The 17533-nt window shown below is 46.2% G+C and overlaps 1 protein-coding gene across 1 annotated transcript; it reads right to left on the bottom strand.

The window, feature by feature from the left end:
* Positions 1-323: 323 nt before the first annotated feature.
* On the bottom strand, positions 324-10737 carry LRRC43 (leucine rich repeat containing 43). Its single transcript, XM_072983564.2, has 12 exons — positions 10611-10737; positions 9516-9794; positions 8540-8650; positions 7791-7930; positions 7202-7440; positions 6203-6381; positions 5521-5668; positions 4172-4311; positions 3263-3433; positions 2770-2961; positions 2017-2110; positions 324-612 (listed from the first exon to the last, which is right to left on the bottom strand). Exons 1-12 carry the CDS (start codon positions 10695-10697, stop codon positions 467-469), a joined length of 1926 nt encoding a protein of 641 aa, XP_072839665.2. The 5' UTR covers positions 10698-10737; the 3' UTR covers positions 324-466.
* Between the last annotated feature and the right edge of the window lie 6796 nt (positions 10738-17533).

Raw genomic sequence — 17533 nt, 5'->3', positions numbered from 1 at the left:
ACCGCTCAGAATCACACCGGCAAGGTATGGGGGGGGCGGCGGCTGGGGAACTACAGCCATTCACAGTGAATCTGGACTCCGGGAGCGCCCGCTCGGCTGGAAAAGCTGGCTTTATTTTAACACTTTTTGAGAACTGGCAAGATTCAGGGTTGAGTCTATCTTTGGGAGGAGCCCTTGTATGAATCCGGGCTCCCTAACGCCAAATGTTTACAATGTTTTGAAAAACAAACAGAAAACCAAGACTCTCCCCACCCACCCCTCACCCCCAAGTCTCTAGTGTCTTCCTCCAAAGTTGGCTCTTTGCTGAATATCCTGGGATTCAAAAAGAGAGCAAAACCCCTCTCTGAGTCTAGCAGGCGACACCCGCCGATGCGCAAGGAAGGTGGCCTCCTCAAATGACCACGACCTCTCGCTGGCCGGCCCCATTCTTGGGGAGGCCTTCTTCAAAGCAAACCCGGGCAAGTAACTATTCCGAAGGCTTGCATTTTATTAGGATTTCCGAAGCCGACTTCCATTTGATATGCCGCATCTGGAACTCCACCGTCAGAGGCAACGGTGGACTCAGTGGGGGTTTTCTTTCCGCCTCGAGAGACTCCTTCTTCCTTCCTTTCCCTGCAAAGAGAAACAAATAAACAAACAACAAGCCCTCGGTCCCTTCTGGTCTGTTGTTGTTTAGTAGTTGTGTCCGACGCTTCGTGACCCCATGGACCAGAGCAGGACAGGCCCTCCTCCCTCCCTCCCTCTAGGCTAAAGGATGTTTTAAAAAACACGACAACCATTTCCAGTGTCTACCACACTGGGATCGGTGGTTTAACACCCAGAGGGTCGCCCTCTTCCCCTGGGGGGAGCCAGTGCTCAAGCAGATGGAGTTGGTAATCCAGAGGAACAGATAGGGAACCCCATCGCCTCCCCCCAGAGCTCATCTCCAAACATGGGTCCCGTTTGCCGTTGGTGGGTGAGAAACATCTGCTGCTCTGGTTCCTCTTTACAATGTCGTTGGGTTTTACCGCAAGCACCCCTTTCCCCCAAACGCTTCATTTTATTCAGGGTGCAATGGCTTTCCGTTCCGTCACATGACTTCCCAGTTCCTTTAATGCGGCGTGTGAGCAAGATGTGAAAGAATATATAGCATTTTCTCTGCCAAGTGATTTATTGCAAAAACGACACTTCTCGGCATCTCTGATTCCACCGCCATCGCCACGCTTCCTGAGTGCTTGCAAGCAGGCCATCTGCCTCGCACCACCCGCTCAAGGAAGTGGCTGGGTAGGAAAACAGATTTCCCTTCCTTTCCCACCCCGGCATTTTCTATGCAAACATCCCCTTGAAACCGGTTCATTCTCTTCGAATGAAAAGGGCGCATTATTCCTGCCCCGGAGAAATCATGAACTCCCAAGGGAACCCAGTAATCAGTTCCACATAAAGCCAGACGGGGATAAGCAATGGATAAAATATATCTTACGTCCACCCACAAGAGCTGGTGGACAAATATTTGTCGTCCACCTGGCATCGCCTGGGCCGGGCGAAAAGTGTGTTGTGAACCATCATTCTGGGATTGGAACAATTAGGTGGTACCGCCAGCTCCTGACGAGAATAACCGCTGGAGACACGGCTGTGTTGCTGTTATGTGTTGTCAAGGCACTTCTGATTGATGGCAATCTTCACAGAGCTTCCAAATGACGTGGAGTAAACCGAGGAAGTTTCCTGGCATCATGCCCCACGGTGGCCGAGTGCCGATTTGAACCAAGACCGTGAGATACCAATCTGTTATTTTGTGCCATGAACCTGTTAAGTTCCTCTGAATCCCTCCTCACATGGAATTGGGTTACCTCCTACGGCTTTGGAATGGGATTTAAAAAATAAAGTTCCTAGCCCTCATGAGAAGCTAAACGACTTGCATCAGATAAAACCTTTTGTGCTGCTTTGCATCTACTAGTCTCAGGCAAGATTTTAAAGAGAATTTACAGGGTCTCCTTTCAGAATTGTCACGCGCACACACAAGTTCCTTCTCGCTGTTACCTTTCGGAGTTGTTGGTGACAGAGTTTTTCGGGATGCTGAGCTCTCCGTTCCTGCTTTGTTTTTTTTGTCCTTTTTTGTGCCCTTTTTACTCTCCTGCAGAAATGGAAAAGAAGTCTGTGCATCATAGACAGTAAAGACCCCCATGTCCAGGAGGGATTGGGTCCAAGCCCTTCCTGCAGAGGCTGCAAAATGCAGATTATAGGAAAGGCTATTATAAAAGCAAGCACTGTGCATACCATGGTTTCTGGTACCCTCTAGTGGCCAGTTCTGGTAATGACATGGTTAGAACTATACATTCTGGGGATTTTTCTTTTAATATTTTCAGACGATGGATAAGTGAATCAGCCGATACCAATCCTGCAGATAAGGGAGTCCTATTGTACAACCAGGAAATTCTGAATGAGAAATGGAAGGTCTTAAGGGACTATATTTGGGGTGTGGTGTTGGAACGGGGGCCGTGTTTGTCTGGGGCGACTCCTAGAAACCACGCACAGCCAACGGGCGGAATATTGCCTGCCCTCCCAGATTAGAATGGTTCTCATTGCTTTTGAAAAACAGACGGCTCTCCTCAGAGACACGGCTGGCCAACTCCAATCCCCTCTACCCACCTTTCTCAGTGCAAGCTTTTGACGCTTGGGCCTCCTCCAAGTCCAGCCACAAGGGCGACGGACTTCCCCAGCTTGTCTGAGTTTTTTGCTACCAGGGAAAATCTGTGCGCGCGCGCCTGCACAGCTTCATCAGCCACCAAGTACCTTTTCTTTCGGAGACGGAGGCTTGACGCTCGACTCTGTAATCAGAACGCCAAAGTCGCATACGGTTTCCAGCAGCGGCTCTCCAGCGAGAAGGCTTTCGAGACTGACATGGGCTGAGCCCAAGATTTTCAAGACGGGAGGGTCGCTTCTCAACTCCGGGGAGGGAGATTTCTTTTTCTTCTTGTTCCCACCCTAAACGGATGTGGTGCAGCGTTAAATTAAACCATCTGAATGATTAACGACTGCACTTCGTATTAGTCTGATAACCAGGAACATGGGGTTAGAATGTGTTAATTCGGTTTCAAACGCCCAGCCCTGTCCAAACTGATTGTACCACCCATGGAAGGAGTCTAAGTTCTAAACTTAGTTTTGTATCTCTGATTCTTAAAACATTTCTGTTGCTTTTATAAAGCAGAAGTACTTTTAAAACTTAAAAATAAGACAATCCAACCCCTTGAGATGCAACATTTCGCAAACCTGCCTGGAGCATTACCTTTCCGGCCTCTTTCTTCTTCCCTTTCTCGTCTTTCCCTTTCTCCTTTTTTCCTTTGTCCTTTTCCCCTTTCCCCGCTTTGCTTTTTTCTGCTTTCCCTTTCTCCCCTTTTCCTTTCCCTTTCTTGCCTGGACTTTCGTCTGGGGAAACGACGATAGGCCAGGAAACAATCTTTGGAAGAAGAAGAAGAAGAAGAAGAAGAAGAAGAAGAAGAAGAAGAAGAAGAAGAAAAGCATCTCAAAACTCAACAAACACACAAAACCCATCAAATTAATTCAACTGGAATTTAAAAATATAAAAAAAGAGACTTTTTTTTTCACACGACGGGGTGACAGCCAACACTGAAGTTCCCAAATCTCCCCCTGTTCTTGTGGTCTCCAGTCCCACCTGTCACCTGTCCCAGATCTCCTACAAGAGAACCAAGGGGCTGTCTTTAAACCAAGGTATATTTTATTCTGTAGTCGTGTGTGTGTGTGTGTGTGTGTGTGTGTGTGTGTGTGTGTGTGAGAGAGAGAGAGAGAGAGAGAGAGAGAGATCACCCTGTTGTCCAGGTCCAAATTTAATCCTTTAATCTGCTTGTAAATTTGACTGCTTAACTAACCTCTTTATAAATTATCTAAATTAAGACACGATGTATGGGGATTTTTGGTCCACCCGGTTACAAAAGAACAGACAGAGCAGAGCAGCCTTCCTCAACCTGGCGGGCTCTTTGTGGGACCAGCTACGACACCCATCGTCACCTCCTGCCTGGGGGTTGGGCCCGGTGCATTTTGGAAGGGTCCAGAGCCCGGGAGGGGGGCTCTTTTAAAGGCCCTCTGCCATTCTTGGTGCCCAATCCTGGCTCCTTCCTCCTCCCGCCAGCCCCTGCCCCTCAAAAGCACGAAGAGAGATCATCTCAGAGCCACCAACCTTTTCCTCCACCACCGAGACCGTGGTTCCAGCGAGAAGAAACGCTTTCAACCCCACCAGGTCCCGGGTGAGGTGCTCCTTCTTATAGTCACACTCTATGGTTTCAGCCCAAGATTTTCGCGGGGTGGCATGAATGTTTGCTACAAGACAAGGCGGCAGCAGTCAGGTCTTGAGGGATCCTGCACGAGCTTTTCACAAGTTCCCATAGCACGTCAGCAGGGTGTGGAGAAGTTATCTGTCTGTCTATAGCTCCCAGAATCCCCCAGAACACATGGAGAATTCTGGGAGCTGTGATCCAAGAATACAGCTTCCTTTGTTAGAAACCACACTGGAACAACTTCCTAAAGGAGGCTGAGCATTCTGCCCATAAGATTTCATTTCTTGCACGGAACGTCTATTTGGATTTAGACTAATCTCTGTTCCCTGTGTGTAGCAGGCACTTTAGATCCCTGGAGCCAGAGGTCTGATCTGTTTCCTTCAAAGGATACAGACTATCCCCAACTCCAGAAGGATCAGGCGTTAGAAGCCCTCAGATTCATCCAGACTTCTTGAGGATTCCCGCTTGACCCATCAGCCTACAGGGCAAGAGAAATTCAGAGAAAAAGCATCTGCAGTGGCCGACTCAATTTCCTCTTTTTAGAGCCAACTCCTGGGAAATGTCGTAGCTGACTAGATTTACAGCATGACCTGGGTTTTGCGGCAAATATGGCAGAGAGATCCAAAGAAACAATTGAAAACACTGATGTATAGGCAGGCTTTCCCAACAGATAATCCCTGACAATTTTTCTTTTATATTCTTTGATTTCCATTTTTGTCTATTTGTAATGTTTTTAATAATTTTATCCTTGCTCTAATTGTAAGCCGCCTAGAGTGGTCTAGTATGACCAGATAGGCGGGATAGAAATAAAATAAATAAATAAATAAATAAATAAAAGTACCCATTTGCTGGGACGGTGGGCTTTTGGCGTTGATTTATTTATTTAATTTATTTATTTATTGGATTTTTACCCTGCCCCTCTAGACCATGTCTATTCCGATTCAACAGGCAGATGACAGACAGCCACAGTTGCTGGATCCAGTGACATCTCCAGGATCACAGTATCCTTTTGCCTTTGTCAATAATTAACCACCAAGGCTCTGCTAATGGATCTTTCCATGACTTCAACCGCTGGAGGCTATCTCAGTAGCAATGCTCACTCCAGAGATGACTTGCAAATGTCCGACTATCCCATTTTGATTAGAAACTGTGCCGTATTTTTGTAACAGAAAGGTTGCTCCTAGGGAATACACCTTTCCCTTAACATCGAATTCCACTCTCACTCAGGCTACATAAAAAACGGACTACCCACCAGTCTCAAGAGGCAGCTCAGATTTAACTGGGGTGGGTGTGCGTTCCACCGGTGTTGGGGCACTGCCTCCTCCATCTTCCACGTCTTCTGGTGGGCTTTCAGCATCCAGAATATTTGAACGACTCTGCTGGGCCTGCGACACGACAACCTGGGACAGAAATGCATCTGACATCATTCCCCCAGCCATACGAAACACAATCATTTATGGATAACTTATCATCTCAGGCTAAAACGATGCACTTTGATTTATTTCTGTGTCTATTTATTTCTATTTCTATCTCACCTTCCTCCAAAAAAGAGACCCCAAAGCCATTATATAGACAGCACGTTGTTAGAAGCTGGAATTCCTTCAGAGTTGAAAGCTGTCTGATGATCACAGTAAGAGATTTTAAATATTTCTATGGGTTGCCAATTGGCTGCTTTTCTTTTGTGAATGGTCACCAGGAGAGTAAACACAGGCTTCATTTACAATTATGATAGTTGAACAGTGTTTCTAGAACACTGACACGTTTTTAGTTTCCACTGCTGTGCTATAACATACAGCCTGTCCCTCACTCTTAGGTAAGGTTTCCAAAGAAAAAGAAAGAAGGTTTTAAGCTGTTGGTTTTAATTTATACCCGACCCTTCTATCTGAGAGGCAAGTGAGGAAGAAGGCAATTTTTTAAATTTAAAAAAAGTATACCTTGACCGTTCCTTTTTCCTCAATCTTTTCACCTTTGGCAAACTCATACGTAACATAGTAGCTGTAGGTGATCACTGGAGACTCAGGGCCGCTTTCTGGTTCATCCGAAACAACAGGATTGGGGAGGCCCCTGATTTTGCCAATGGTGACGATCATTTTGGTGTAGCGCCTTATGAGATCTACAAAAGTGTGTGCGAGAGAAAAAACACTGAATTAGATGCCTTAAAGCCGAGCTTAGGATCTACATCTATGTGACAGACAACGGCCCATTTAGGATGAGTTCCCTCAGTATTGCAAAGGGTTGCTGTGCTAGAGAAGCACAGCTAAAGAGGCCTAAAAGGTTTGGCCACCAGGGGTCACCCACAACCCACAAAGTACACAACTCACACCTTCCCGGGGGGGGGGGGGGCCTTCAGTAAAGACAGTAGAAGGAAGATTTCTATGACTTTCTCTGCAACCTGTACATACTTGAACTCACAAGCAACCTTAAACATGTTGATGAGTGATCTGGCCTTTCTCACCAGGTGACTCACACACATGTCCAAAGCCACTTAAAAGTCCAAACATAGGCTGCAGAAAAAAATATGACATGTCATAGAAATCGACCCCCTACTCATCAGTCATCACCATCTTAAAACTGCAGAGCTGGAAGGAGTCCAACCCCAATCAAGGAGGGCCAGTGGGGGGAATCGAACTCCCAAACTCTGCCTAAACCACTGAAATACCCATTAGACAGACAGACAGATAGAGAGAGAGAGAGAGAGAGAGAGAGAGAGAGAGATCGTTCGTTCGTTCGTTCATGGTGGAATAAACAGACTGCTGTGGTCAATAGCCAGGATAGTGTCCACTATCCTACATTATATGGGCTCACATTTCCACTTGGTTGGTCTTCTCAACTTTACCTTCATAACTTCACCCTGCCCCAGATTCCAACCTGTGTTATTTACAGATGCGTCTGCGTAGCTGTGGGCGTTGGTGGGTTGGACAAAGAAGGCTCACCGGGTTCACCAGCCAGGCCTAAGAAGTTGTGCCTATCGTCTGGCGTAATGATGGTATCGTCGAGCGCGCACAGTTTCGGCAGGCTGTCGATGGTGAACCCTCGATAGCCGGGGAGCAGGGAGAGCGGGTTTCCCTGCAGCACAAGGATCCGGAGTCTCTTCAGCGTCAACAGCTTGGGAAACAGGCTCAGTAAGTTGGTGAAGTTGTTGTAGCTCAGATCCAAGGAGACCAGGTTGGGCCTAAAAGGGAAAGAACCTATGAAGACACAGGCAAGGTCCCAAATACCTTGCAAGCTACTTTTAAAAAAAACAATTAGACAGGCCAAGCGAGGTCCTGGCAGTGGAGGGGGTTGAAGGATGAGGAGGGATCGGGGCCACTGTTTTTCCATCCCACCCCGTCACAGCCAGCTCTGGCGTTTGACAAGTTTTCTTCCCCATGTTGGCCATCATGACCAAAACGGTCAACCGATTTCCAACAGAGAGGAACCAGACAGAGTAACATGAAAGGTGGCTCCGTGGCTTGCCATAAGGGACAGGAATGGCTGGTAAAAGAATCGGGGACTCCCACCTCCTGGAGAATGGGCACTTACCAGAAAGCATCTGTGAGATACTGTTCTTCAGAGGAACCCAGCTGGCCATTGTGCCCGAGACCGAGGTGCTGGAGCGCTGGAGGGGGGTGGGCACACAGGTCCTTCAAGCTGCTGATCTCATTGCCACAAAGTTCCAGCACCTAAAAAAAAGGAAGGGAAGAGGAAGGGAGAACCCACCCCATCTTTCTCGCAAGAGACGGACGTTGAGAATGGATGCCTTTCCATAACCTCGGATCGTTTTTATAATTCATTTCCACCTTTGTGGTTCATTTCGTATCAGCCTATTCTGTACATGGATGATGGATGTGGCACGTGACCGAACCTTTAATTTTGTTTACAAATTTTGTTGATCCCTTTCAGTGAGTAGCCACCAAAATCCTTTATTATGGGTGGAGGAGGAGGGGGAAACTATTTTTTTCCCATTTTCTCCACCACTGTGTTCAATTTCATAATCCTCTACTAAAGCTTTGCCTAACCTCGTATCCTCTTGTTCTGTCATCATCACATACACTACAGTTTACACCTCCCCACAGATGTTTTTAATGACCGGGGTCATCCTCCAACCTATCTGGAGGGCACCCAGTTTGTGGGAACCCACTTTGATATTAGAGGTGCGTAAATCCGTTTTTCTGGATGACAACCCAATGGCCACGGTGCCTGGGGAATCTGGGAGTTGCCGGCCAGAAACATAAACCTGCTTGCCTTTCTCTGAGGGATCATCTCGTCTCCGCTCTTTACTGCCATCTTACCTTCAGTGTTGGAGGGAGGTGGGTAGAGTCGATTTTGCTGATGTGGTTCGCGGTAAGGATAAGCTCCTCCAGGTTGGGAAACTTTAACAAGCCTGCATCAATTTCAGTCACCTGGGAAGAGAGCAAAAGAAAAGCAATGGGACATCTTTAGCGAGTCCTAGGTCATCCAAAGACTGCACAAACCTCTCTCTGCAGAACTCAGAAAAGTTTCAAAATTTTGGACTACAACTCCCTGACTCCCCAACCAGCTGGCTGGGGGATTCTGGGTATTGCAACCCTAAAGGACCAAGAAATCTCACTTGAATGATTTGGGTGGGGTTTTTTTTTGCGCTTATGAACTTGTCCTGCTCTTGCAGTCTAATATTGTTGTACTCGATACGTATAACTATTTCATAGGTATTATTTTTCATGTTTCTTGTTTGTTGTTCATGTGGATGTTTCATTGGTAGGTTTTGTGTACTTTGCGTGATTGTGATTTGTCTGCTGCCCACAGTAGCGGCTTGGCCACTAGTTGGGCAGGATAAAAACACAAACAAATAACAGAGGGGTTGCTCCAAACGAGGAAATACCACCAGGGAGCTCAAGAAAGTGGGGCTTGTAGGCAAGAAATATCCTCACCGGCTTGTTTTTAATACTGTCGGGATTGTGTACACTTCACGCTCCGGCATTCACCTCGGTAGTAACTGAGCCTTTACCCTAAACAGAGGAAGGAGAAGGCCCACCACGCTTTGTTCCATTTGAACATGGGCTGAGGAAGACACACCGAGACCCATTTCGCAAAATTTGAATCTGAAGGACATGAGCCAAGATCAACGTTGGGCCAAGTTCGGTTTGTAGGCAACAGCTCCCAAAAAATTGTCCAAAAAAAGAGAGAGAGAGAACTTAGCCAAGCTTTAGCAAGAAGGTGTCTGGAGTGGATTAACGGCCGGGCACACAGTAAGCAAAAGAGCACGGCCTCTCGGCCCCTGCCACTCACGTTTTTGTTCACCAGCCGGAGGGACGTGAAGTAGGAGAAGATGAAGTGATCCTTCATGGACTGGGGGGAGAGCACTGCCAGCTCCCGCAGCTGCTGGTCCGCAGGGCTGCAGTCGGGCGGCAGGGCCCAGGGCGAGCCCAGGCTTCTCAGGTACTCCGTCAGCGCTTCTACCGTCTCCTCGTCGGGGGAGGAGAGCCCATTGCGAAAGGATGCGCTGGCCTGCCGTGGGACGCCACCGCGGGGAGCTTGGGCTTTCTTCGGTGGGAAACGGGATTTGTTCTGAGCAGGAGAAAGAGTAAAAGGAAACATCATCCCTCTTCGTGGGAGAAGGGAGGGACCTCAAAGGAAAAGACCCACACAGAGGGACACGGATGGATGTCCTCGCCATTCAAACGCCCTGTGAATCTCCACCTTTGGTGAATAAACAAAACGCACTGGCCAAGTTCGTATTGGCATTTTGTTGGGTTTACCTGATTGAGCTAATGGTGGCTGACAGATGAGGAGCTGAGATAATGCGACAGCACCTCGTCAACCAATCGCAATTAGCTGCAGAGTTAGGCCAACTCTTAAAAGGGACACCGACTCAAGGCCCCGGCAATCTCATCCAAAAGAACTGTTCCCACTAAAGGCTGGCCCGTGTCAACTGTTGATAATTAAATTCATTATCACCGCCATAAGCCTTTCCATCACGTACTCTTAAGGGTGCAGGAGCAAGCCTGGTATTTAGGAACTGAGTCGCCTCATTTCCTCCCCCTCATGGCCAGATTTTATCCTTCCCCAGACTTCTCAGATGATGATTATGAACCAACCACATTGAACCACCCCCACAACGAGGAATGGAACATTCTCATGTCTAGATTATTCTCAAGAGCCTGTTTCTGTACATAGTTATATTCTTGTTTTATGTTCAAATATATAAACAGGGAACGATCACAAGTTAAAAGTCACCGCCAGGGTTCACGGCTGGATAAGTGAGGGATTTAGGTCTCTGGCTGCGAAGCCAGAGGTTGGGAGTTTGAATCCCTGCTGGGCTCTGGATGTTATAGGACGGCCAGGAGACGGACCGCCTCACCATCATCATCATCCCTTTCTTACCCAGCTCCCTCGGCCACAGGGAAACTGGTCCAGGCACAGCCGGCGGAGATGCTCTCGGAAAGCTGCAGAGGCGCTCAGCCCCTCCATCGTTAGGTTTGGGAGGATCGAGGCCGAAAAGAGAAGGGAAAACAACAACACATGGCTTCACCTCCCCGGGAACTGAAGGGGAGGGTACCAGACCAAGTCTGCATGTGCGTCTCCTGTTGCTAGGACGCTGCCTCGGTTGCTAGGAGATGGCAACCAACCAGCCGCTCTTTCTCTGGGATCACATTTCAGAGGAAGGCTGCGTTTCTATCCTCACCCAGCAGGAAATTCCATGGAAAGGAAGGGGCCTTCCTTATTCCTGAACTGAGGTGCCCAGGGATATACAACGTGTGTTGTCACCATTATCACTTTAGAACTGCAGAGCTGGGAGGGACCCTCTGGATCATCAAGTCCATTGCGGGAAAACGATGGGCCTTTTGATGTTTTAAAAATACTTTACACAACACTGGGGAAGGTCCCCACCTGCACCCCCAACCCTCGGATCGGGGCAGGTTGAAGCCATAATCTAAATAAACCTCTTCTCCAGACACAAGGGGTCTTGGGTTTGGAAGTCTTTAAACCTTAAGTGTATAGAAAGAGGAAATAAGGCAAGAGCCGTTCCCGCAAGTTTCGAAGCCTCCGAGATCAGACGGGAGTAAAGAGACTTGTGGTCAAGGCTTCCCTGAGCCCTGAAAACTCCCTGAGTGACCGCGGGCCACTGACCCTCTCTCCCCCCGACTGGCCAACCCTAGAGGGGTGTTGCTGTTAGGACCACACGTAGGGAAGGAACGTCACATACAGATATTTGAGCCCACGTGAGGAAAGGCGGGATATAGAACACATTAACTATTAAATATGGAGGATTCCATGGTCCAGGACTACAACTCCCATTTGCCACATCCAGCACAGGGATAGGGGAAGGATGGGAGTCACCGTTGAACAACACCTGGAGGGCTGCACAATACTCGTTCCCTACTTCGTGCGCACAACACCTGTGGCTGCAAACACTATTTTACTTTATTTTTAAAGTACAGTTTAGTTCTGACATTTGAGCTAGAAACAAGAATAAGCAAGCCGGCTGCATCTCCTTTACTCAAAGGTTCATCACGTTCCATCTCAGGGATTTCCTGTCCGCCTTCTGTGACATGAGCGGAAAACTTTGCTTTTGAATCACAAAAGGGAAAAGAATGCATTTGTGACTCATAGCAAAAGGCAAGGCCCTCTGGAACCATTTAATCAGAGGGAATGATTTCTCTCTGTTCTGATAGAATCTCTTTCAGAAGCAGAACAGTTCCAAAGTCAAAGATTGAAACCCATTTCTTGAAAGTGCCTCCACAGAGAGGAGGGGGGGGCAGGGGAAAACATGTGAATAGCTATATACGGACATTTCAAACATGTTCAAATACTGAAAGAAAGTTTATTTCATTACTTACCACAGAAATATCATTCCTTATCATTAAGGGGGGGGGGAAACAAACAGAAAAGTACCTAGAAGTACTGAGGATGGGGGCTGCTGAGTCATCTTCTGTGCCATCCGATCATCTGTGATCTTGTTTCACATTTCCAGCGTGTCATGGACGAGAGAGAGAATTACCTGCAGATTGCCAGGGTCCCTTTCTAAAAATGCCAATGTCAGATTGAAATCAAAAGCTGACTTTTTTTGAAGACATTATATAAATAGTGGTACCTCCTGCATTGGTGGGAGGTTGAATTCGACCATCCTTTTGAGCTGGCTGGATAGCTTAGGGGTTGAGGTCTCCAACTGCAGAGCCAGAGGCTGGGAATTCGATTCCCCCCCCACGGTGCCATCTCCTGCAAGGAAGAGCCACCCCTGGGTGGCCTTGTATTGAAGCTGCAGGGGAGTCCCAGGACGTTCCCGCTCAGAAGAAGGGAACGGGAAAGCCACTTCTGCGTATTCTCTACCTAGGAGATGCTGGAAATGATTGCCATAAGTCAGAATCGACATGACAATACACAGAATCATTATTATTATTACTAGGGTCCTTTTAATTCTTAATGAAACATTAAAGTAACGTAAAGTGCACACAATAGGGAGATCCATATCCCCCCTGTGGGGAAAATTTATGCTGTTATGCTGTTACAATGTATATGTCTGTGGCAGTAGCAAATGTATATCTATGACAATGGCAGGCCTCATGCTAAAACTGCAAGTCACTAGTTTCCAGTAAGGATGATCATTAACCTGCTGTCTATTGTCTCTGGATAATGTAGTTACAGTCTCTACACTGTTGTGTATTCAAGAACTTGTCTAACTTGTCTATGTACTCAGGAAATTATCTGTTGACCATTATCTGTGTCTGTTTACTATTAACTGCCTGTCTGTTTACCAACCACTGTGTTTACTGATGCCTTTGTATTCAAGGAAATTAGCTGTCTCTGTTTACTAGCACTCTGATTATTCTGGCTGTGTATTCAGGAAATTAGTTACCTCTGTATTGATTAACTTGTTCAAAGGTAGGGGATACAATAAACTGAGGGGAGGCTGGATCGAGAGGAGGAAGAACTGCTACTGAACAGGTGCCTCACGGCAGGCTGTTCTGTATTCATCCGGATCCCATCCTGAAAACCACACTCGAGTGTCCCGTCTTTTCCTTTCTCCTTGCTGGTTGAGGAGAAAGATCCCTACCCTGAGGCTTCATCTGCAAGATCCCTACTTCCTCTCATCTTGCAGATCCCGACACCCCCCTCCTTTCAATGCTTTTAAAACTGTCTGGTTGATCTTTAATCCACCCCATGACTGCTTTAGCCAGCCCTCAGGAACTATTAACTCCTGAAAACTTTATAAAACACAAACTTAGACCAAACTTTCTTGGTCCAGGCCTTGTGGTTCTCCAACCCCGATGACTTAGGATTTCATTTCACACCTATAGAAGCAACATAATCTTGTAATGGGAAAAAATGCCAACAATGAAAATTATATTATATATATATATATTTAACTTTACGTCCTTCCTTCCCTACTCAATAGGGAATGTAGAAACTGGAGATGAATAGAGAGAGAGAGAAAAAAAGAATGTTGCTTTGTTCAAACCGATCTTCTCACAGTGCTCTCCAGAGGATTAAAACTGCCACCATCCCAGGATATGTGGCTGGGGATGATGGAAACGGTAACCCAAGATATTTGGAGAGCAACAGGTTGGGAAAAAGGGTCTTTACACTTTTCATAACCCTTGATTTCTGTCATAGCACACACACGCACACACACCCGTGTCCTTCAAAAGAAAAAAGAAAAAGAAACCAGACAAAATAAGCTGTACTGTCTGGGGATAATGGGGATTGTTGCCCAATATCTCTGGAAGTTACTAAGCTGAGAAAAGCAATTGCACGGTTGGCTAAAGGGAGCAACACTTTGCATATGCATCTCGGACCTGTGGCTGTGCACGGATGTAGGAAAGTTACATATTTAAACACTTACTACTTTGCTTTGATTCAACAAAATAAATGAAATCTCTAAGATATCACTGAGCAGAAAAACCTTGTTGTTTAATCATAGAATAGTGAAGTTGGAAGGGGCCTCTAAGGCCATCCAGTCCAACCCCCTGCTCAAGGCAGGAATACAAATCAAAGGACATCCAACAGGGGGTTGTCCGAGATTCTCTCACCACCTCGTAAAAGTCTATCGTTCAAAATAATTCATGGCAAATGCTGAAAAGACGCAACCTGGATAGAGTTCATATGGTCTGGCAGGTCGGACTGCCATTTCAGTCTAAAAGCGAGCAAGTTTAGCTGATAAGCATCACTTTCAGCAGAAGAAAGAAAGGCAGAAATCTGTGATTCTGATTGCGAGCGGAAATTGATCAAAATCAGCACAACTTCTCGTTCGCACGTTTTTCACGAAAGGAAATGCCCAATTTCAAGACCACACCGTGGGTGCGGGGATGAGAAGCAATTAGACTTTCATGCGTGGGAATCTAAGGGCTTGAATCATATAAATACAGCACCAGGGAAAATCAAAATGTACAGAAGCTGAATTGTCAACGGCCAGCTAAAGACTGTGACTTTTACAAGTGTCTTAGCTATGGTGGCTGTTAAAGGTAAGTCTGTTTTATATTATATTATATATTATATTTATCAGCTGCAACTTGACAGGGCGACAAGGAGTTGGCAGGGCCAAATTACAAAACCTTGGGCTAAACCCAGTATCACACACAACTAGAGAAGACCCATGGCTATTAATGGAAATTACTTGTGACAAAGGCATTTATCAATAGTTGAGTCCCTTTGTTTAGCCCAAAGGATATTCCTAGATATGGAATCAAACGTAGCTCTAAAATCAATAAATGCTGCATGTAGGGACAGAGTGGTCTTAGAAGAGTATTTTGTTATTAAATATTCCAGTATCATACATTGGTCTAAAGTTGAATATCCCTCTCTAAAGCTAGCTTGTTCCTCTGCCAGACAATTCTCTTGTTCAAGCCAGTCTCTTCATTTCCATGGCGGATGTCTTGTACATAATTTACTTAATGTATTAAGTAAATTAATAGGTCTTTATTGCCTTTCTTATATTAAGGGACAATGATCAGAACCCCCCAATCTCTATAAATTCTCCCAGTTTTATCAATTGCTGTAAATAGAGAAGTTGTTATCAGTATCCACCCATCTTTTTTCTTTATTTCCCACATCATCAATTTCTACTTCTTCAATTTCGGAAGTGCCATAGTTTTCACAAAAATGTCGTTCCCAAACTTCTGGTAGTATACAATTTATTCAGGGCTGAGGAAGAGCTGTTTGGACGGCTGGTCACGTGACACCCAAAAGGGAGGTGTTCTTAGATTCTTTTTTTCTTGCATCGGAGAAGGGCTTCATATTGTGCTTGTTGTTTTAAAGCTAGTAGAGGAATCTCACTTGAACAATTTCTAGATCTAACACAGCTGTTTCCTAGCTCTCTTTTGGCTTCCCTACTCTCCGTATCATACCAAGGTGCAGAGTACAGTATTGTTTATTTGTTTTATTTTGGTACTTATTTACTTCATTGATAGCCCTATAAATTTCTTGAGTTAACTGCTCATAGTCCTCCAAACAATTTTCGGGATTCTCAACATCTGAGAATTTTTGCAAAATCCCGTTGAGTCGATCAGAGCCAAGTAATTAAGCGATCCTGTTTTATACCCTGTCATTCTGTTTAGCCATTCTCAAAGCTTTTTCCCCCCAACTAGCAACTCTTAATATTTTTCTCCTATACGTGGATTAAAACATGGTAAGTCAAATAACGTAAGAGGTAGATGATCACTGCCTTGACAGTCACCAGAGGGCGGGGAGATTGCACGACAATTTCCAAAGTCTCCCGGTGAGCAGGGCTGGTGGCTATGGAGAATTCTGGGAGTGATAGTCCAGAAAAGAATTCTTCCCTGCTCTGCCTGCTAACCACTACACCAAGGCATAGCTCTCCACCTAGCGGATGAATTTTCTTAGAGGAGGAACGTGCCAACTTTCTAGAAATACTGCCCACAGTCATGGATGTGCTTCTTAAGGGAACTCGGGCAGCGTTTGATCCCAACACAAAACACTAGAAATCCCTGCTTTAGAACATGGGAAAGGGAAACACATCCCCACATCAGCTTTCTTACATACATTTTGTTATTTGTTGGCAATGATCTGTCCTATCCATTTACCTGTCTGATTTGCGAACAGAAATCTACGGATTGATCTTTGCCGTCTGGTGTATCGCAGCGTTTCCTACTTCCCGAAGCCGATACGGTGATTTAGAAACATGCGTGGAGGAGATAAAGGAAAATGCAAAAAGCCTTTTAAAATTCTACGTAAGTATGTTGAACTGATTCCCCGACTCCTCCGTATTTAAAAAAAAACAAAAACGGGAACATTTACGCTTGGAAACATCGTGTGAAAGCACCAACCCCCCTGGGTCCTGAGGGGAGAAAGAGTAAAATGGGTAAAATCAACAGGATTAGATTTCAGATGTGGTGCTCTCTGAGAAAATGATACATTGGACAGATTTTGAAAGGAGCTGTGAGCATTTCCAGGGAACTCAGGCAATATTTTCGATACGTAACTGTGAGATGAAAAGATTGTGCAATATGTTATACACGGCCATTCCTTGTTTCACACAATTCAATGGGGAATTTTAATTGCAGCAAGTGAAGCCATATCTTCCATTGAAGTAAATGGTGGTTGGTTTTACTGTTCCCTTGTTCTGGGGGGGGGGGTTCTGGGGGGGTGCCCTGGGACTGTGCAGCTGGCCCAAGGCCACCCTGAGCTGGCTCTTCTCCCAGGGGGCCCAGGGGGGGAATCGAACCCCCCCCCAACCTCTGGCTCCACAGTCAGAGAGCTCAACCACTGGGCTACCCAGCCAGCAGTGGGACTTAAACAGCTTGCTAAAGGGGGCAAAATGTGTGTTTTTTAATATAGTTTCATTAGAACCTCTGCATCTCAAGTCGATACTCTTTGCAAAGGGCCATGGATGGTCATCTCACAGTTGCAAAGAAATCCTGTAACCAGCTGCATGTGAAGTGGGAAGGGGATATTTGAACCGGGGAGCAGACCTCCAGCTTCAGCAGAGACTGACACTCCCAGAATGGAAGGTGTCACACCCTGATGCATACTGAAATGGAGGAAACCTTCCTAACTTTAAGCGCTCCCCCTTTCAAAACTAACACACTTTTAAACCACATAGGGAAGGAAGCACAGCAGCAAACCATACGGTTTTCTCACCAAACGCAAGAGGTGCTCAAAGAGCGCTGGAGGCATCTCAGCGCCAAGATTAACGATGTTTTTTCCCTTCAATTCCTGCAGGAAGAACATGCCGGTATTAGCACAGCTCAACTGCGGCAGGATGGACGAGGCAAAATTATACTCACGAAATTTCCAAAACTGCCCAGCTGTCACTTATCAGAAAATCTGAACGACACTGAAATCAGAGG

The sequence above is a fragment of the Pogona vitticeps genome, chromosome 14 (genome assembly GCF_051106095.1).
Source record: "Pogona vitticeps strain Pit_001003342236 chromosome 14, PviZW2.1, whole genome shotgun sequence".
Classification (NCBI taxonomy): Eukaryota; Metazoa; Chordata; class Lepidosauria; order Squamata; family Agamidae; genus Pogona; species Pogona vitticeps.
Note: the sequence above shows the minus strand (reverse complement) of the source record. Positions and strands in the feature narration are given on the sequence as shown.

Coding starts and splice junctions, on each gene's coding strand:
- LRRC43 (XM_072983564.2), bottom strand. CDS start 10,697: ATGGAGGGGCTGAGCGCCTCTGCAGCTTTCCGAGAGCATCTCCGCCGG. Junction 8,651..9,515: donor TCCGGCTGGTGAACAAAAAC/GTGAGTGGCAGG, acceptor CTCTCTTCCCAG/GTGACTGAAATTGATGCAGG. Junction 5,669..6,202: donor AGGAAAAAGGAACGGTCAAG/GTATACTTTTTT, acceptor TTTCTGTCCCAG/GTTGTCGTGTCGCAGGCCCA.